Below are 22,046 nucleotides of genomic sequence, written 5' to 3'. Positions count from 1 at the left end.
CCCAGCCGAGGTTCTCCTCCACCATCCTGCACCAGGACCTGAAAGCATAGGCTTCCCCCACGCCCAACCCAGAGTCCTTTGCTTTGGTGCAACACACCGAACCCAGTCCAAGTTCTGCTTTGTTTCCCCTTCTGTTCTTATTTCTCAACTTCTGCCCATGAGTGAGATTATGCCTAATTTGTCCTTCTCTTTCTGGCTGATCTCACTTAACACGATTCTTTCAAGCTTTATCCAAGATGAGGTGAAGATGGTGAATATGTTTTTCTATGCAAAAACGAACCATGACTTTTCTAACAATTAATACTTTTGAGAGAAGTAGCGTAATTTTGCACAGATAGCCAGGTATTTATATGACCAAAGAAATAAATGAATAATTTTTCAATAGCATGCTGGGATGTATGCATAAAATATGGAAGAGGAGAAGGTAAAAGACCCAAGCCCCAGCTTTTCTGGCCCTTGGTGCTGACAATTCAATGTAATGGCTGGGTCACTTCCTGTCCGCCCAAACACTTCTTAGAAGTTTCTGGATCAGGGTCCAGGTAGTGGCGCACCTGGTTGAGAGCACATGTTACAATGTGCAAGGACCCAGGTTCGAGCCCCCAACCCCTACCTGCAGGGGGAATACTTTGCAAGTGGTAAAGCAGTGTTGCAGGTGTCTCTCTGTCTCTCCCTCTATCATCCCCTTCCCTCTCAATTTCTGGCTGTCTCTATCCAGTAAACTAAAGATAATAAAAAAATAAAAAATATATAAAGAAGTTTCTGGTTAAATATATTTATGGAAGGAAAAAGGGAGAGCATGTCTTACCTTGCAAAGGCTCTCAGGATGGTGTCTCAGCTGTCTAATGGTCAGAGTGCCTAGTAGGGAGCACTTTCCTCCCAGAGCCCTGGGCTGGAAGAAGGAGAACAAAGATGGTCATATGGTCAGCCCAGCCGTCGTCTTCCTACAGTGCTGGCAGGGCTCAGGCATATGCCCTCATGTTAGCCACCAGGTTAGACCCTCCCCTTAACACTGTCTAAGGGCATAACCAACACCCCCCGTTATTTTTTTTTTTTTTTGCCTCCAGGGTTATTGCTGGGGCTTGGTGCCTGCACTACGAATTCACTGCTCCTGGAAGCCATTTTCCCCATTTTGTTGCCCAGCTGTTCCCCTTGTTGTTATTGTTGCCATTGCTGTTGTTGTTGGATAGGACAGAGAGAAATGGAGAGAGGACGGGAAGACAGAGGGGGAAAGAAAGATAGACACCTGCAGACCTGCTTCTCTGCTGGCGAAGCAACCCCCCAGCAGGTGGGGAGCCAGGGACTGGAACTGGGATCCTTGCACCAGTCCCTGCGCTTAATCCGCTGTGCTACTGCCCGACCCCCAGACCAACCCGTTTTATGTTGTTCTAAAGTGTTCCTATGAAACTACATAGAACCTAAGAAACAGAGAATTAGAAATGAAGTTTTTTTTCTTTTTTTTCTTTTCTTTTTAACCAGAGCACTGCTCCGCTCTGGTTTATGGTGGTACAGGGGATTGAACATGAAACTATGGAACCTCATCCATGAGAGTCTCTTTGCATAACCATTATGATCTCTAACCCTATAACCAAAATGAAGTTTTTGAAGGATGAAGAGCAAAGTCACTAAAAAAATTAAAAAAAAAAAAAAGGAAGGGACTGGGTGGTGGTGTACCTGGTTGAGCACACATGTACAAAGTATAAGGACCTAGGTTCAAGCCCCTGGTCTCCACTTGCAGAGGGAAAGCTTCATGAAAGGTGAAGCAGTGCTGCAGGTGTCTCTCTTCCTCTCTATTGCTCCCTTTCTTCTTGATTTCGCTGTCTCTATCCAGTAAATTAATTAAAAAGGTAGGAGATAAAAGCTAGGCAAAGAGCTGGTTACTATACAAAAGGCAGGTTCACTGGGGGCTTTCCTTTAGCATGCAGACAAGACTTACCTCCTTCTAGAAGCCTCCTGAATGCCCCCATTTTAACTGCTTTGCTCTTTATTTGTTCCAAGTTTCCCTGTGTCACAGGTAGGTGAGCCAAAGTCTGTCTCATCCTCATAAGCCCCAAAACTCCCATGTACCCCCACCCTGCACCCAGCAACATCCCAGTATATGGGGCAGGGGGTATGAGGGATGGGCCAAAGGTGATCTGGCAGGGAAGGAAAATCAACTTCTCTGGGCCCAGAGCACCTACCACAGAGAATGGCTGGCTCATATCAGCACTAATTTGTGAGACTACAGAGTCACAAGTCAAGTATCTTATTATTGTTTTATTGGATAGGACAGAGAGGAATTGACAGAGGAGGGAGAGATAGAGAGGAAGAGAGATACCTGAAGACCTGCTTTACCACTCATGAAGCTTCCCGCCCGCTGGTGAGGGGCTAGAACCCGGGTCCTTTCAACATATTATTTTGGACCATATCCCCTCCATGATGACATGGCCTTTGTGCCATGACACTGCCATGAAGAGCCATGGGATCCCACCTGGGTGCCTGGTGTGCTGGTGGCAGCAGAGGAGTCTCCCTGGTACAGGCCATCGAGCAGTGTGGTCAGGCTCCAGTGCCACCACTCGTCCATGCTTCTGGGGCCACTTGAGGAGTGCCCGGCACCTCTTGAAACAACAGAAACAAAAAGGTTCTTTTTCTCTAAAGTAAAGCTCAAACACACTGAAGGAATCTGACTGGAAGTATCTGCAGGGAAAGGCATAAAGTCTAACATGCATAGCGTGTGTGTGTGTGTGTGTGTGTGTGTGTGTAGAGAGAGAGAGAGAGAGCATGCTGGGGTCCATAGATGCATGGTTTCACTGCTCCACAGTCAGAGAGGAAGAGAGAGAGAAAGAGAGAGAGAGACCAAGACTGAGACCAGAGCTGTCCCCAGTGCGGTGGCATTGTCCACATAGTACTGGGGTTTGAATCTGGGCTATGTGCATGCCTGACCCATGAACTAGTTCTCTGATCCCTGCATGTTGCTGTGTTTTCTCTTCTTTCTAAATCTTATATTATTTATTTATTTTTACCAGAGTATTGATCATGTTTTATGTTTTATGTTTTATGGTGGTGCAGGGAATTGAACTTGGGACTTCAGAGCCTCAGGCACAAAAGTCTGTTTGAGAACCATTATGCTATCTACCCCCATCCTTCTTTCTCTTTTTTATTGCCACTAGAGTTACTGCTCCTGGTGACCATTTTCCCCCCATTTCTTTCTTTCTTTCTTTTTGATAGAAACAAAGAAATTGAGAGTGAAGGAGAGAAGGAGAGAGAGAGAGAAACATTTGCAGCTTTCCCTCTTCAGGTGGGACTGGGGACTTGAACCCAGGTCCTTGCACATTATCATGTGTGCACTCTACTGGGTGCTTTCCCCTGTTGCTTCTTGACAGTGGACAAGAAGACCCAGAGGAGGGAAAACACTTGCTTATTCACCCCCTTAAAGAGTACTATGCAATCAATCAGCCACAGTCCTAGGAAACAGAATGTCCAATACCTGCCTCTTGTGGGGGAAACCACAAATACGCAGAATGGACACTACACTAGCAACAAACAGTAAGGAGAGAAACTAAGCAGGAAAGGCAGCTCCAAAGCAGAAACGGAAGGTGGAAAGAAGGTTCAAATAGCCAGATCCCAGCTTTGGAGAAGGTCATGTCTCAGCAGAGACTTGAAGACACTTGTCAATGCCGTGCACCTTGTTCTGGGGGCGACGTGAAGCTGTGACAACAATGGCCTTCCAAATCAGCAAAAGAAAGAAGCAGGGGGCCAGGTGGTGGCACACCCAGTTCAGTGCACATAGTACTAAGCGCGAAGGACCCATGCAAGGATCCAGGTGGGAGCATTGCTCCCCACCTTCAGGGGGGTGAAGTGGGTCTGCAGGTGTTTATCTTTCTCTCTCCCTCTTAATTTTTTAAAATTATCTTTATTTATTTGATAGACACAACCAGAAATTGAGAGGAAGGGGGATATAGAGAGGGAGAAGAAAACAGAGAGGGAGAGGGAGAAGAAGAGGGAGAGGGAGACAGACTTGCAGCCCTGTTTTACCACTACTGAAGCATTCCCCTGCAGGTGGGGACCAGGGGCTTGAACCTGGGTCCTTGTGCATTTTAACTCTCTCTCCCCTTCCCCTATCAATTTCTCTCTGTCCTATCCAATTAAAGAAGAGAGAGAGCGAGAGAGAGAGAGAGAGAGAGAGGGAGGAGAAAAGAAAGAAATGAAGTTGATGAATGATGATTGCGGGGTGTTCAGTGGGGAACTGAGAGGCAAAGGCAGGGAGGCTACAGAAGAGCAGGGGGCCATGGAGCAGGTACAGAACAAGCACAAGTGCAGGGGCTGAGCCTGGCAGCCAGACACCACCCTCCTCTCCTACACGGTGATTGGCTTTTCCTTCTGCCCACAATAGGACAGCAGCAAAACCCCTGCCTCCCAAGAAGGCTGCGAGTATCAGAAAACACAGACCAAGTACAATACTGACACCTACCACAGAGTCAACAAAAGTAGTCTGTTTTCTTTTCCACTGGCTTATTTATTACCTTTCTTAGGTATCTGTTCCAGTGTCTGACAAAAAACGAGGTTAAGAGGGCCAGTTAAGTACACATATCAATCATGCACAAGGACTTGGGTTCAAGCCCCTAATCCCCACTTGCGGGGGGGCACTTCACTAACAGTGAAGCAGGTCTGTAGGTGTCTCTCTCTTTTTCTTCCCCTTTATTTCTTTAATTAACTAATTTTTTATTATTGGATAGAGACAGACATTGAGAGGGGAGGGGGAGATCGAGAGGGGAAGAGACAGAGACACCTACAGCTCTACTTCACTTGTGAAGCTTTCCTCCTGAAAGTGGGACCAGGGCTTTGAACCCAAGTCCTTGCACACTGCAATGTGTGCACTTAACCAGGTGTATCACTGCCTGACCCCCTCTTTTCCTTTCCATCTCCCCTCCCCTCTCAATTTCTATCCTATCTAATAAAGATAGGAGAAAAAAACAAAAAGGAAAAAGAAAAAAAATGGCTTCTGGGAGCAGTGGATTCATAGTGCTGGCACTAAGCCTCAGCAATAACCATGGAGGCAAAACCAAAATAAAACAAAATAAAAAACAAACAAAACAAAGTTAAAAGAGCACTGAGGGGGCCCAAGAGATGGCTCCGTCGGTAGAGCACACACTTTGTCATGTGTAAAGATCTAGGTTTGAGAGCCCAGCACCACATGGGAGCACTGTCCATGGACCCAGAGGAAGCTCCGTGAACTGTGGTGAAGCAGTGCTGTGGGGTGTCCCTACACCTTTCTCTCAGGCTCTTTCTACCTGAGATTAAAAGGGGGGTGGGAGGAGCACTGTAATCATTTTAAATGGAGTCAATTGATCACTGTTAGATAGTGCAATAAATTACCCAGATTGGAAAGAACATTCCCCGCCAGGGAGCTGGATCAGTGAATAGAGCACAGGACCTGAGTTCCATCCCTGACATCATTGTATGTGCCAGCATGATGCACTAACTCTAGTTCACTTTTATGTGTAGAAAATGACTAAATCTAAAAAACAGATTTTAAAAAGAAAAATGAATTTAAGATTCTCTAAAGGTTTCACTTTATTCCATTTGTTTATTTATGTACAGAGCATTGTACAGTTCTGGTTTTTGGTGCCCTGGGAGGAACTGAACTTAGGGTTTTAGAGTCACAGGCATGAAAGTTCTTTTGCATAATCATTATGCTCTTTCCTCTTCAGATACTCTGAAGATTTTAAATCATGAAAGACCTGAAGGTGATCCAGAGACAAAGGCCTCAGGCTGATGTGGGCCTTACACTAGAGAGCAAGCCATATGCCAAGCAATCCCAGAACACTCTCACTCTGTATCAGCTAGAGCAGTTACACCCAACAGACCTCCAAACCTCCATGATGGGAATACATTGACCATAAGCAAAAGGACTTATGGGCTATGGTCATAATTAGCATATGGCTGATGTCATGACCTATAGTAAAGGATGTACACTTTCAAGAGACAAGGCTCCTCAAGCAAGTCACTGGCTGAAGTTACCTCTCTTCTATGCCTTCTCTGCCTGTGGTTGTTTTTGTTTGATCTCTACCCCCACAATCCCTTGGACCCTCTCATGTTGTACTGAACACTCCTGCCACATGTCTAGCTAGCCTTTAATCTCTTATTTCTCCCATCGTTTTTTCCCCTCTCCCCGTTGTGGTTCTTATGTACCTAGTAAATCTTCCATTTTATAAACCCCAAACAAAAGCTCACATAATTTTTTTCATTCGTTTTAGTAATACAAGCCTAACTAAACAATGGGAAAGATAAAAATCAAGTACTTTTCAATTTATGGCACTTGGAATAAAGTCACTATTTCCCTTATCATTGTTTTCATTTAGTGGGTTGTCTTCCTTTTACTTGGAATTTTACTACGCTTTGTTAAGTTCAGAAAGACATCAACAAAACACACCTTAAAGAGGGTGGATTCCAAGAACATGCTCATTCTCTGCTAGGATGTAAGAAGCCCAGCACTTGATTGCCCTCACTGGATGGAGGAGACTCTGAGGTGCTGAGACAAAACTAGCCCAGGTCACCTGGTCATGGGAAGAGGACTCCAGTTCTTGACTGAACTTGACTCTTATCTCCTGCTGTGCTTGGGTTCTCTCTGGGGTGCCAGCAGGATTCCTCAGTGTATGTGGAGAGCGGAGGGGGAGGGTCCACTTTGAACACTCCATTATAAACAGGCTCACATAAATATCTCTGCCACGTGGTCATGGCAATTCCACAACTTGGGAGGTTCTACCTCCTTGTGGTCAGTTTCTGGGACATTCATACAAGGGCAACCATTGTGTGCACATGAGACACTGCACAAATATTGTCACAGCTGTGACAGCTTGGATTTGAATATCAAGAGGCGAGGATTCTTATGAGAAATGTGTCAAGGGATGATGACTGATGAAATCTGAGATAAGAAATAAACTGGCAAGACCTAAAAGAGTTTCTCCTTCAGATTCCCCTTCCCAAAGAGCTAGCCACAGCTGCGCTGTTGTTTTGCACACAGCACCCCCTGCTGGCTGACCTGTGCGCCTACACTTTGGGAAAGCTAAGAAGAGGATCCTCTTAGGGCCATGGTTATTAGTGGTGTTGCATAGAGAGAAGCAGACAGGAACACTTCATTTCACCACTCACAAAGTGAAAAACTGGGTTACTGAGTTACAGAGAACCCAGGAATGCTGAGGCAGGGCAGGCAGGTCTGACTTTATTACTGAGTATTCAATCTATATTCACTAGCTGTCAGAGCTGGCCTTTAACAAAATCAAATGGACTTGTTATCCAGTCATTCCTGCCCCTTTCCAATCCAACAAAAATACTTTGCATCAAATTTTGTTAATAGTCATAGGCAACATTTTACCAGAAAACTTTCAGGAAAGTGTTTTACAATATTCTGAGAAAGTAAAGCTTATACACACTCTTTTCCTTCTGTCACCAAAACTGCAGTTAAGAATTAGTTTGCATTTATAGATTGCAATTTAGGGCCCAAAGCCCAGAGACTTGTCACAATTATGTCTTGGTCAAATGGAAATAAATTCATTTAATAACTTTTAAAAATATTTATTTATATATTTACTCTCTTTTGTTGCCCTTGTTTTATTGTTGTAGTTATTGTTATTGTTATTGATGTCATTGTTGTTGGATAGGACAGAGAGAAATGGAGAGAGGAGGGAAAGACAAAGAGAGGAAGAGAAAGATAGACACCTGCAGACCTGACCCACTGCTTGTGAGGCGACTCCCCTGCAGGTGGAAAGCCGGGGGGCTCAACCCGGGATCCTTACTCAGGTCCTTGCACTTTGTGCCACCTGTGCTTAACCCACTGCGCTACCACCCGATTCCCCATTCAATAACTTTTAATGCAAAGGAACACCATACTCAATCTTTGCATGGACTTCATCTAGCAGCCGAAACTCAGAAATGTTGAAGCATGAGGAAGAAATATGGCATAGCAAAACGCTATCAGTGGCCACTTTTGAGTGATAGTATTATGGAAAATTATCTTCTTTTCAGTTCTTCATCCTTTTCAAACAATGCACATATACTTTATTCATTTATTTATTGCCAAAGCACTGCTCCTCTCTGGGTTATGGAGATGCAGAGCATTAAACCTGGGGCCTGGGAATCTCAGGCACGAGAGTCTTTTTGCAGAACCAGTATGCTATCTGCCTGGCCGGGATGGCTTTTTTAGACTGAGACAGACAGACACAGAGAAAGAGATATAGAGCGAGGCGGGGCCTGGTGGTGGCCCATTTGGTTGAACCCACAAGTTACCATGTACAAAGCCATGAGTTCAAGCCCATGGTCCCCATCTGCAGGGGGATACTTTATGAGCAGTGAAAGAGTGCTGCATGTGTCTCTCTCTCCCTCTCTTCTCCCTCTCCTATCTCATTTCCCTCTTGATTCTGTCTCTATCCAATAAAAAATAAATGAAAATAGTAAAAAAAAAAATTTAAGAGACACATAGAGAGAAAAAGAAAGCACAGCACCCAAGTTTCCCCCAATGCAATGGAAGTCAGGCTCGAACTCAAGTCTCATGCACGTCAAAGCGAGTGTACTATCCAGGGGAGCTATTTTGCCAGACCTGCAGCACTATCCTTTGATCCAAGAACTCAAATGTCTTCTGCAAAGAGGACACTGCAATACCCTACTTGGGCACAATGTTTCAACTCCCAGGCTTTGAAATGCCTTGAACCATCACTGTTATGGTAATGTAATGCTGCACTATTTACCAAAATGAGATGCTGCAAACACACCCCCAAAATCTACTAGGCCTCCTATAAGCACTGGGGGGGGGGGGGAGGAACAACAGCCGTATCCATCAGTCAATTTGACAGCTTTTGCACTCTCCCTCCCTCCCTCTCCACCTCTCTCTCTCCATATATATATTCTAGAATAATTGCTGGGGCTTGGTGCCTGCACTACAAATTCACTGCCCCAGGTAGCCATCTTTTCTGTCCCCCCTTTCTATTTTATTCAATGGGACAGACAGAAATTGAGAGGGGAACGGGAGACAGAGAGGGAGAGAAGGAGAGGGACCGAGGGAAGGAGGGCGGGAGGGAGAGGGAGAGGGAGAGAAAGAGAGAGACCTACAGACCTATTTCACTGCTCGTGAAGTATCCCCCCTGTGGGTTCCCAGGTCCTTGCATATGATAACATGTGAGCTTAACCAGGTGTGCCACCACCCAGCCCCAATCTGATAGCCTTTCCCATATTTCTCACATGGAACAGTAGACAGAAATCTTCCTGGAGCTCCATCTTGCCAAAGCGAAACATAAGGCAGAGTAGATTTCGAGGTCAGAATCATCTCTTCCTCCCAACAACCAAGTATCTCCCCAGAAGCCCTGAGCTCTGGGGCCCATGTGGGGACACACGGGCAATGACAGAACATGCCTAGGGCAGCAGTTCTAGCTCTAGAGAAATTCACTTGAACTTCTTACCTTGTAAATTCATTCCGGATGGCTTGATTGAGAAAATATTCACCCTGAGACAATTTTCCATATACAATAACTAAAAATAACAGCAGCATAAGGAGGTACATGGAGATGCTTCTGCAAAAAAGAAAATGCTGAATTAGCATCCTGGGCCTGGAAGGTGGATAAAGCCCTGGACTCCCAAGCATGACTTTGCAGGGTCGGTTTGTTGCATCCTGTGTGTCCAGTGGTGCACCTGTTACCTATCTCTCTCTCTCCTCTGTGAACAAATATTTTAATAAGCAAAACAGAATTAACATCTTCACAATTCCATGTGTATACAGACTTAGCAAAACTTTTTTCCCCTTTTTTAATGGGACTGGTCTTGTAAATCTCAGGGGGGGAATTTTTGTATAAGGCATAGAAAAAATTGGCTCATTTTGTTATTTCAGGGTTTATTGACTAGTTGTTCATATTTGCTAACATGTGCACTCAACCAGGTGCACTACCTACCACCTGCCATCATATTTGCTAACATTACACATGAATAGAATCAGCAAGACAAAGCTTGAAGATAGTTTGTTGGGATCATGTCAGATTCACACAGGGAAGTTTAGGGAGACATAATGTTGTCTTTCCTGGTTAAAAAATACAATGTGGGGCCGGATGGTGGTGCACCTGGTTGAGAGCACAGGCTACAGTGCACAAGGAACTGGGTTTGAGCCCCCGCTCCCCATCTGCAGGGGGAAAGCTTTGCAAGTGGTGCAGCAGGTCTGCAGGTGTCTCTCTCCCTCTACAACTTCCCTTTCCTCTCAATTTCTGTCTGTCTCTATCCAATAAATAAATAAATAAAGATAATAATTTTTTTAAAAGATTTATTTAAAAAATACAATGTGTTTCCTCTCTCTCTCCCTCCCTCCCTCCCTTCCTCTCTCTTTTTTTGCCTCCAGGGTTATTGCTGGAGTTCGGTGCCTGCACTATAAATCCTCTGGTCCCAAAGGCCATTTTTTCTTTTTCCCTTTCCTTTTCTTTCTTTCTTTCTTCCTTTCTTCCTTTCTTCCTTTCTTTCTCTCCAGAGTTATCACTGGAGCTTGGTGGCTGCACTATGAATCTACTGCTTCTGGGAGTCATTTTTCATTTTTACTGGACAGAACAGAGAGAAATTGAGAGGGGAGGTCAAGATAGAGAAGAGACATCTACAGACCTGCTTCATTGCCAATGAAGGGCTCCCCCCTGCAGATGGGAAGCCAGGGTTCGAACCGGGACCCTTGAGCTTCATACTATGTGCACTTAATCCGGTGTACCACTGCCAAATACCCTTCTCTTTCATTCAATAGGACAGAGAGAAATTGAGAGAAGAGAGAGAGATAAAAAGGGAGAGAGACCTAGTGGGTTTGTATTGTTATGTGGAAAACTGGAAAAATGTTATGGATGTACAAACTATTGTATTTATTGTTGACTATAAAACATTCATCCCCAATAAATTTAGTAAATAAATAAATTAATAAAAATGAACTACATAATGTATGGGGGGGATGTATGGGGGGAAAGGTGGGGAGAGAAAGACACCTGCAGACCTGCTTCACTGCTTGTGAAGCATCCCTCCTGTAGGTGGGGAAAGGGGGCCTCAAACCCAGGTCCTTGTGTGTATCCTTGCACTTAGTACTCTGTGCGCTTAAGTGGGTACACAACTGTTCAGCCCTCACTAGAACTTTCCTTTAAATTGACTGATATTTATTTGTATATACTAAGAACGTTTTGGTTACTGTATTTTAACTTTAAAAACTGTCTATTGTATTCTCTTACCATGTGAAGCATTTTGGGGAGGAATTTTCCAGATTAAAATGTCATATGCCTAAAGGTGGTTTAAGGGTGGCAGGTGGTGGCTCACCTGGTAGAGTACCCATAGCAGGAAGTGTGATGACCCAGGTTCAAGCCCCCATCTGCATGGGAAGAACTTCACAAGTGGTGGAGCAGTGTTACAGGTGTCTCTCCTTCCCTCTGTCACTCCCTCTCGCTCTGCTTCTGTCTCTCACTCTCTATAAAAGTGGTCAAAGGGCAAAAATATTGAATAGGTAGTTTTTTTTTAAAGAAGAGACATTTGTGGTCTGGAAAGTGGCACAGTAGATAAAGCATTGGATTCTCAAGCATGAGGTCCTGAGTAATCCCTGGCACATGTACCAGAGTGATGTCTGGTTCTTTCTTTCTCTTCTCCTTTCTCATTAATAAATAAAATATTTAAAAATAAATAAAAGAAGAAGAGACACTCATGGCCCACAGACATATGAAGAAATGTCCCACCTATTATTAGAAAAATGCAGATTAAAACCACACTGATATACTATCTGACACCTGAGAGAATGGCTTTCATCAGCAACACAGGAAATTATAAGTGTTGGAGAGGTTGTGGAGAAAAATGGAACTCAGGGCTGGGTGGTGGTGCACCTGGTTGAGTGTACATGTCACAATGCACAAGGACCCAGGTTCAAGCCCCCAGTCCCCACCTGCAGGGGGAAAGCTTTTCGAGCGGTGAAGCAGTGTTACAGGTGTTTCTCTGTCTCTCTCCCTCCCTATCTCTCCCTCTCCTCTAAATTTCAGGATGTCTCTATTCAATAAATAAATAAAGATGATAATTTTTTAAAACTTAAAAATAAAAGAGAAAAAGAGAACTCTGCTTCCCTGCTGGTGGGAATGCAAACTGATGCTGCCCCTTTGAAAGACTGCATGGAGAGTCTTTAAACACATAAAAATAGAATTGCCTTATGATCCAGGGATACCACTCTTATGCATTTATCCCAAAGAACACGCAAACACACTAATTCAAAGGGACATATGCACCTCTATGTTCACAGTGCCATTATTCACAATTACCAGAGAGTAGAAGCAGCTTAAATGTCCATCAACAGATGACTGGCTAAAGAAGTTATAGCATATATATTCCATGGACCACTATGCTGATATGTCCTTTGGGACAAAATGGATGGCACTGGAGGTGATTATGCTTAGCGAAATAAGTAAAAAGACAATTACCAGATGGTTTCACTCATATGTGGAATCTAGAGATCTGATACACATGAACTTACAAACAAACAAAAGACCAAACAACCAAAAGTGAACTGACTCTAAGATTTTTTGGCAGGGTGGGGACACAGAACTCTGTTGATGAGTGTGGTGTAGAACTAGACTCTGTAACCTTACAGCCTTGTAAACCATTATTAATCACAAATTTAAAAAATGGCTTGTAAAATAAAATAAATGGCCACAGGTAATGGTGGAGTTGTGCAGTTCCTGAGCCTGTTTTGCCTCTTGGTGCCTCAGAGTCCTGCTGGTCTGGGTGCTGCCTCCATGGCTTCCCAGGTGGTGAGGTAGATCCTGGGTGCATCCGGGCTTGGTTTGCTCTGAGTTCTCAGTTGGCCTGATGCTCCAGACCGGTAGAGCCCCTTATCCTCCAAGGGACCCCTCGGTGAGATCCTTCCAGCCCTACACTCTTTGCAAAGGGCTCTCCAACCCTGAGGTTTGTCAGGCTGGTCAGACACCCCACTACTGCAGTCAGTCTGGTTCTACAGAAATGCCTGCGGGAACCCCACCTTTATGTCTTATGCAGAGAAACCAACCACTTCACTTTGCTTATGTGCATACTTACTATATGTTTTGCTTTACTCTCTCTCTCTCTTTTTTTAATGGGAAGATTCAATGTTCCACTATCCCCTGATGTCCTAACACAACAAGAATCTTTGGACAATGATTTGCTCCCCCCCCTTTTTAAATTGCCACCAGGGTTTTTGCTGGGGCTTGGTGCCTACACTACAAATCCACCACTCTTGGTGGCCATTTTTTCCTTTAAAATTTATTCAGTAAAAATTGAAAACACCCACATGTTGCCAAAAGAAAGAATGAGAGAGCCATTTAATCACATGTTGGCAAACCCATCTTAGCAGAGAGGGAGGGAGGGAGGGAGGGAGGGAGGGAGAAAGAGAGAGAGAGAGAGAGAGAGGGAGCCTTTCTTTGTCTCTTTTATTTGATAGAAGAGAAAAATTGGGGAGGGGGAATAGAGAGGGAGAAAAACATTCATGCTCCACCATTCATTAAGTTTCCCCCCTGCAGGTGGGGATTGGGGGCTTGAGCCTGATAATCTTACAGCTTCTGATATCCATGTGAACCCTAGTTAGAGAAACAAAAGTCCCCAGAAGTGTACTAATATTAGACAAGGAGCGAGGTGGGTGGTTGAGCACACCATGCACAAGGCCCCTGCAGAAAGGATGCTTCATGAACAGTGAAGCAGGTATGCAGGTGTCTCTCTGTCTCTCCCTCTCTCCCTCCCCTGCCCCTCTCAATTTCTATGTGCACTATCAAATAAAATAGAAAGGAACTAAAAAAAAAAAAAAGGAAAAATTGGCTGCTGGGAGTGGTATATTCATAATGATGGGACTGAGCCCTAATGATAACCCTGATGGAAATAAATAAATAAATAAATAAATAAATAAATAAATAAATAAATGTAGTAGATGGGAAGGAAACAGGATGGGGGAGGGTGGTGAATACATTCCCTTGACCCCACCAGCTGCCTGCAGAAACCCGAGGCCCCACCTTAGGGTCTCTGTATCCCAGGTGCCTGGAGTGGGGTAAGGGGGCATGATAGCCTGGTATCCAGCAGGCTTCTCAGCTGCTGTGCCCCTGCAAGTGCTGCAAATGCCCTCTCAGTACTCCCTACCCCCTCCCACACACATACAGGCGGGCAAGGGCAGCACTCACCCACCTGAGTGCCTGCTGGGCTCCTATCTGTCTTCTCATCCTTGCCCTGGGTGCTCGGAGCTGGGCCTCAGAAGGTGGGTGCACCTTGCACTGGCGCAAACGGCGTGCTCGCTGCCTGGTGGCCAGGACCTGGAGTGGGGGACAGGGAAGTGGTTGACAAATTGTCACTTCCCAGGGCTGTGCTGGCAGAGTGACAGAGGGGCTGTGGCACAGTCACTGCCACTATCCCATCACGGAGCATTCTGATTCCTCTTAGAGATGCTCAAAGTGGGGAGGTCATCTTTCCAGCACGGTTTAAGCAGGCACTGACCTTTATCTTCCTTATTTACAAAGCAGTATTGTGGGTTTGGGTGGTGGTGTACCCACTCCCCATCTGCAGGGGGAAACTTCATTAGTGGTGAAGCAGGCCTGCAGGTCTCTTTTCACCTCTGTCCCCTTTTCTCAATTTCTCTTTGTCCTATCAAGTAAATAAATATTTTATTTATTTATAATTTTATTATCTTTATTTATTGGATAGAGACAGCCAGAAATTGAGAGAAAAGGGGAGAGAGAAAGAGAGAGAGAGAGAGAGAGAGACCCGCAGCACTGCTTTACTACTTTTAAGCTTTCCCTCTGCAGGTAGGGACCAGCAGCTTGAACCTGGATCCTTGCACATTGTGACATGTGCACTCAACCAGGTGAGCCACTGCCTGGCCAGTAAGTAAATACTTTAAAAGGAGAAAAAAATAGTCAATTTAAAAAAAAGATGCAGGGAGTCGGGCGATAGCGCAGTGGGTTAAGCACAAGCACAAAGGTTAAGCACAGTACAGTGGTGCAAAGTGCAAGGACCAGCAGAAGGATCCCGGTTCCAGGCCCCAGCTCCCCACCTTCAGGGGAGTCACTTCACAGGCAGTGAAGCAGGTCTGCAGGTGTCTTAAAAAAACAAAGATGCAATACTGCTTTTATTCCTTATCTGTTTGTGGTCAGGGCTTAATAGAGGGAAATAATTTCTTCTGCTATTTTTCATTCATTCATTCACTCATTCCTTTAAACTTTTTATTATAGACTAAGAAGATAGTATAATGGTGATGCAAAACAATTTTCACGTCTGAGGCTCAGAGGTCCCAGGTTCAACTCCCAGCACCACCATAAGGTAGAGATGAGCAGTTCTCTGGTTAAAATTAAAATAACTAAAGTAATTAACTTGTGAAAAGAAAGCTTTAAAATTGTATTATTATTTTATTATTTTAAATCAGAGCACTGGTCAACTGTGAGTATATGGGCTGTGTCCTCTGTCATGCTGACTTCTAGATGTTACACACACACATACACACACACACACACACACACACGCCTGGTAAGTCTTCCTTCATGTCACACACACACACTGCCTTAAAGCCTGTTCTATTCACACTGTAGAAATAGCTGCTACCGGAAGGGAAGTGGAGATTCCTGTGGGTCTACTGATATGCAAATGCCCTAAAGTTCTCAAAAACCATGCCTAGAATTCTCATGTCAGCACTTTAAAATATACCCCCAGGGTTGGGGAGGCATTATAATTTTTCTGCAAAAAATGGTTCATGCCTGAGGCACCAAAGGTCCCAGGTTCAATCATCAGCACCACCATCAGCCAGAGTTGAGCTGTGCTCTGGTTTCTCTGTCTGTATCTTTCTCTGTATATTTCTTTCATTAAAATAAATAAACTATTTGTTTGCTTAATAAAACAAAATAAAATGTGCTCCTTTTGGGGGCTGGGTGGTGACATACATGTTACATGCAAAAGGACCTGGGTTCAAGCCTCTAGTCTCTACCTGTATGGAGGAAGCATCGTAAGTGGTGAAGCAGGTGTGCAAGTGTTTCTGTCTTTCTCCCTCTCTATCTCATCCTTTCCTCTCAATTTCAGGTAGTCTCTATCAAATAAATAAAGATTATAAAAATTTCCAAAAATTATTTATTTATTTGTGAGAAAGTAGGAGAAGAGAGAGAAAGAACCAGTCATTCTACTACATGTGCTGCTGGGGGCTGAATTCAGGATCTCATGGTTGAGAATCTAATGCTTTATCTACTGCGCCACCCCCAGACCACTTTTTTAAATGTGCTCTCTTTCTTGATGCTCAGGTTTCTTTGGTTTTGTGGTGAAACACGTGCCAACACATGCCTCTGTCAGATGTGAATGTAAAGAACTGAGAGCAAAAGACACCCCAGGGTTTTCAGAAAGGCAACCGCATTTGAACCCACAGCTGCAGTTTAGATGCCCATAAGAAGAGCCAGGGTCGCTTCCCTGAAGTTTAGACAGCCCGCACCTGTTCAACCTCACAGGTACCCTGGGGAACACTGCAGCTGTAAGATGGGGGCCAGCAGGCCTCAGAGGGCCCTGCCAGCTTGCACCTCAGAGCCTGGGTAGTGACTCTTAGAGACGATGTGAAGAAGTGCTTGTCGTCCTTCCTCTTCCAGGCAAAGCCTAAAGCCACCAGGCTGATCTGAAAGGGAACAGGCAATGGGGCAGCATCACTCTGACCTGTGAGCTGCCCCTGGTGCCTGATGGGGCTGCCCACCCCAGCTTGCCACCACCCCTGGCCCCACCAGCTCCCTCCCCAGGCAAGACAGGGCTGCTGTCCTCAAGGGCGACTGGGCTCACCAACAGCGGCTGGGTGAGGAGGGCACAGCACAGCATGGAGGAAGCCAGCAGATGCAGCCACTGGACACACTGCTCAGGCCTGAACCTGTGAGGGGAGAGAGTATGGGGACCATGGAGCTCAGGGCACCACAGAGCTCAGGGCATTGGGTTCATACCCACATAGAGAGGGCTCTTGGTGGAGAAAGAGACAGTGTGTATGTGTGTGTCTTTCTGCCGTGTGTGTGTGTGTGTGTGTGTGTGTGTGTGTGTGTGTGTGTGTGTGTGTGTGTGTGTGTGCAGGGTCCCCTCCTGGAATAAGGGGAAGCTATCTTCCTGCAGCTGCTCACTAGGAAAGAGAACATTGACAAGAGAGAGCTCAGGAGGGGAGTGGGTGAGCAAGGGGGTGGGGGAGAGGACAGAAGTGTAAAAATGACAATGAGCCATGACATCATCTCCTCAGACAATAACTTGGATCCACCTGCATATCAGATTTCAAGTTCAGGGGAAAAAAAAAAACTAGTATAGCCACAGGCCCTTTGGAATATAACTAAAATATGCCTACTAGCTATCTACAAAATGGAGGGCCCCCCAACTTTTCATCTGCACTATTCCAGCCTTTAAGTTCATGATTGGTCAACAATTTGTTTGGCTTTGTATGTTAACTCTCTTTCAGCCACCAGGTTCCAGATGCTAGCATGATGCCAACCAGACTTCCCTGGACAGACAACCCCATCAATGTGTCCTGGAGCTCTCATTCCCCAGAGCCCCACCCTACTAGGGAAAGAGAGGCAGGCTGGGAGTATGGATCGACAGCGCCCATGTTCAGCAGGAAAGCAGTTACAGACCTTCCACCTTCTGCATTCCACAATGACCTTGGGTCCATACTCCCAGAGGGATAAAGAATAGGAAAGCTATCAGGGAAGGGAATGGGATATGGAGATCTGGTGGTGGGAATTGTGAGGAGTTATACCCCTCTTATCCTATAGTTTTTCAATGTTTATTTTTTATAAATATAAAAAATTAAAATGACAATGAAACTTTCTCTTTTTTTACAAGGTTAGATTCTCAAGCATAACTGGTTTCTTTGTTCTTGGACCAACTTTTCCATTCAGATAGAGAAAAAATAGAGACAGAGATATCACAGTACCAGAGATTCCTCTTGTACCATGGTACCTCTCATATGGTATGAAAGTTTTTCTTTCCTTCCTTTTTTCCTTCCTTCCTTCTTTCCTCCCTCCCTCCCTCTCCCCTTCCCTCCTTTTTCCTTCTTCCTCATTCACTTTTTCTCCCTTGGAGAGAGACAAAAAGAAAATCAGTAGGGGAGGAAGAGACAGAGAGACACCTGCAGACCTGCTTCACCCCTTCCCTTGCAGGTGGGGATCAGAGGCTCGAACTTGGGTCTTTGCACATAGCAACACGTGCATTCATCCAGGTGCGCCACACACTTGGCAAGGCACACAGCTTGCTTGATAATCTATCTCTTCAGTCCTAACTATGAGTTTTTATCTGCTGAGCTCTGAGCAGGTACACTGGAGATTTACTTTCTCCTCCTAAAACCCTACAGACTTGGAGCCAGAATGCTTCTTCACAGGTTAGGCAGATGTGGGTCCATGGAAGCCAAGCTGAGGATGGTACTATCAGTGGTGGAAACAGTACAAGAGAGGTTTGGAGTCTATGAAGTAAGAGCAATGATCCCTTGAGTTGACTCTATTACTGGAGCCCTGCTCAGCTCTGGTTTATGATGGTCTCTGGGACTGAACCTGGGGTTTCCAAGCATACAAGTCTGCTGTGTTTACAGTGGCGTTATCTCCCCAGCCCTTGCTCTTTGGATTGAAGGTAGCAATTAAGGATATGCATTTTGTCAGTGCCCTTGACTGGGAACCTGCCTCTTGTGAGCTCAGCTGCTGGTGTCCTACTCACTTGAGTGAGAGAGTCCTGACCACAGCCTGGGCTCCACCCAGGCCAGGCTGCCACCCCCATGCTGACTGAGTACAGTCTCTCTTGGAGTTTGCCTACAAGGGGGTGAAGAGTCACCCCCTCAGAGGTGAAAGGGAGAGATGAGGGCTAACATGGCATCAGCCACATGTGGTATTTGCAGGTTCTCACAGGCATGTATTTCCTTATAAATGCTCCACTTTCCACTTAGAGACTTGAAGCTGCTTGGAGACCTTGAGAGCTGGCTCACCTGTATCCCAGGAGTCCTGTCCCCACGCCACAGGCCACAGACACTGTCCCACAGATGAGCCAGGCTGCTGAGCCCAACCAGGGCAGAGGTGCCCAGGACTTCTGGGGAGTGGGGAGTCCTTCAGAGCTCATTCCGGGGACTGGGGAAGAGCAGAGACACAGGTTAACAACGTGCACCCTGTCCCTCCACACCCTGTGTTCATCTGATGTGTCACTTGGCTGGACCATGGGGAGCCCAGACCTGTAGTCAGAAATGATTCTAGGTTTGTCTGTGAGGCTGTTTTAGGCCGGGACTCATGTCAGAATTGGGCTGAGAGAGGCAGATATGGGTGGGTCTCACCTAACCAGTTGAAGCCTGGAGAGAAGATAAAAGTTGGGGGATGGGAGGGAAAAAGGGAACCAGGCTTTGGCACACCCAGTTAAGGCCACACTTTTCCACGCTGAAGGAGCTAGGTTCAAGCTCCCAGAACCCAAGGCAAAAGTGAAGCTTTATGAATAAGTGAAGCAGGTCTACAGGTCTCTCTCTCCTTCTCTCTCTCTCCCTTCCTCCCTCCCTCCCCTCTCAATTTCTCTCTGTTTCATTCAATAAAACAAAAAGAAAAATAAATAAATAAATGGAAAAAATGGCCACCAGAAATAGTGGATTCTCAGTGCAGGCACTGAACCCCAGTAATAACTCTGGTGTCAATAAAAAAATAATAACAGATAAAACAAAAGTTGGTATCTCCTGGAGTAAAAGAAGAATTCCTCCTGCTTGACCTTTGAGCCAGAACACCAGCTTTTCCCTGTGCTTGGATTTGACTTACATCACCTGTTCCCTGGGGTCTCCAGCCTCCCACCTGCAGATGCTGAGACTATCAGTCTCCACGATCAGGTGAGTCAGCTCCTTAGAGAAAAATCTCTTTATATATGCACACTGCTGGTTCTTTTTCTCTGCAGAACCTAGTACCCAAAGGTTTGCAGTTTTCATTTTTAGCTTTCTTGAGAAGAACCTCAACACTTTGTGATCACTTTGTCTTCTTGGACAACCAGCATCTTGCATTTTTAAAATCATTTTGTTGGGGGGGGTGTAATAGTTTACAGTACAGTTGTTGACACATAGGTATAATTTCTCTTTTCAACATGATAGGTGGACTAACACCTAGACAGAGAGACTCCTTATGGAATGGGAGAAGATCTTTACCTGCCATACATCAAGCAAAAAGCTAATAACCAATATCTGTAAGTAGCTTGCTGAACTCTGCAACCAAACAACAACAAAAACTAAATGACCCCATCTGAAAATGGGGAGAGGATATGGACAGAGTCTTCAGCAAAGAAGAGATTCAAAGGGCCAACCGACAGGAAAAAAAAAATATACAAAGTCACTAAGCATCTTGCATTTGCTTCTTTATTTATTGGATAGAGAGAGAAAATGAAAAGGAAGGGAAGGAGAGAAAGAGACAGCTGCAGCACTGCTTCACAGCACATGAAGTTCCCTGCAAATGGGAACCAGGGACTTAAACCTCAGTCCTGTGCATAGTAACATGTGTACTGTACTAGGTGTCCCACTACCTGGCTTCCTGCATCTTGGCTTTTTTTTTTTTTTTTTCCTCCAAAGTTATCACTAGGGCTCGGTGCTGGCACTATGATTCCACTGCTTCTGGTGACCATTTTTCATTTTTATTGGCTTGGACAGAGAGAAATTGAGAGGGGAGGGAGAGATAGAAAGGGAGTGGGACAGAGAGACACTTGCAGTCCTGCTTCACTGTTTATGAAGCCCCCCCCCCCCCCCGCCTGCCACAGGTGGGGAGCTGGGGATTCTTGTGTGGGTCCTTATGTGAGCTTAACCCAGTGTGCCATCACCTAGCTCCCTCCCCATCTTGTGCTTTTTAACACCACTCTCACGTAGTCATAGACTGTTTCTTAAAGAGAGAAGCTGAGTCAGTGTGTATATGTGTGTATGGTGGTAGGGAGGGTTGGCTACTTTGAGTCTGCACCATCTCCAGGCTGTGTGGCACCAGGTGGCTTGGTCACTCTGGAACCTCCTCGGACTCCCCAGACATGCATCGCACACTCACCACCATCACCGCTGTGTGAACTGAGGGTGTCCTGGTTGCTCTTCTCCCTGGGGGACTGGCTAGACTCACCCCTACAGACATCCAGTTCTGAGGGGATGAGACTGGATCCAGCACTGGCCACCACCCTGTGGGTCCCTGTACTCCCAGCAAGAGCAGATGAAGGGGGTTTCTAGAAGAGACAAGGTTTGGGTGATGGGAAGGCTTCCTGCATTTTCCTTTCACACTTGCTCACATTCTCCTTGGTAATATGGAGAGTGAGCCTTTGTGGAGTGCTCTAGGCCCACACTGGACAAGGTACATGGAGTGGGGAGTTGTGCAGAGTTGGAACTTCCCAGAGTTCCTGTGAATAGCAGAGAGCAGTTAGAAGCAATAACAGACTCTATGTAGCCAGGACTGTCTATATTCCTCCCTGTGGGAGAGGCCCAGGCCCAGGCCCAGCAGGGCCAGAGGACTGGGGCAGAGGAACAGCTGAGGCTCCTAGTGGAAGGCAGAGCACCAGCCTGAGGAAGGGAAACAGCGCCCCCAGCAGGAGAGTGGAGAGGACAGGATAGGTACAGAGCCGAGCTCAGGGGCGACTGTAGTCTGCCGGAGCCATAAGGAATCACACACACCCTGAAATGCCTCCACAGAGAAGTCACACTAAGCTAAAGGCACACATTCATATGGCTCCAACAGGATGACATGGCTACACTTAATGAATTGCCCTGGGGAGGAGCTGGGGAGACATTATAATGGTTCTGCAAAAGAACTTCCAGGCCTGAGGCTTTCAAGTCCTAGGTCCAGTCCCCGCAGCACCATAAGCCAGAACTTATGTCTAAATAAATAAATAAAACCCCCCATTTGATTAGAAGGTTAATGGTTATAGCACAATTGTCTACACATGGACTACATTTCCCAGCTCTGCATCATGGTGTCTGCAGAATACTCTTACTCCCAACTCCCCCTCTTCCACCCCTTCCCCAGAGTCCTTTGCTTTGGTGCAATTTCCCCAAAACAATTTCTTTTCTTTTTTTTTTTTTATCAAACTGTCCTGTCTCACAGGTAGTTTCTGCT

The 22,046-nt window shown here is 45.6% G+C and overlaps 1 protein-coding gene across 1 annotated transcript in view; it reads right to left on the bottom strand.

Annotated features, from left to right (window-relative positions):
• Positions 1–22,046, bottom strand: part of PKD1L1 (polycystin 1 like 1, transient receptor potential channel interacting) — a 126,943-nt gene that overhangs the window by 15,573 nt on the left and 89,324 nt on the right. Inside the window, exons 34-41 of the mRNA XM_060170998.1 lie at positions 21,226–21,333; positions 18,935–19,073; positions 16,771–16,855; positions 16,436–16,612; positions 14,158–14,282; positions 9,429–9,539; positions 2,468–2,594; positions 806–889 (exon numbers count right to left, since the gene is read on the bottom strand). Of these exons, the coding sequence (XP_060026981.1) occupies positions 806–889; positions 2,468–2,594; positions 9,429–9,539; positions 14,158–14,282; positions 16,436–16,612; positions 16,771–16,855; positions 18,935–19,073; positions 21,226–21,333 (956 nt within the window). The remainder of the gene's footprint in view (positions 1–805; positions 890–2,467; positions 2,595–9,428; positions 9,540–14,157; positions 14,283–16,435; positions 16,613–16,770; positions 16,856–18,934; positions 19,074–21,225; positions 21,334–22,046) is intronic.

Source organism: Erinaceus europaeus, chromosome 14, assembly GCF_950295315.1.
Source record: "Erinaceus europaeus chromosome 14, mEriEur2.1, whole genome shotgun sequence".
Lineage (NCBI taxonomy): Eukaryota > Metazoa > Chordata > Mammalia > Eulipotyphla > Erinaceidae > Erinaceus > Erinaceus europaeus.
The sequence above is the reverse complement of the archived record's forward strand: the minus strand, read 5'-3'. Positions and strand labels throughout refer to the sequence as shown.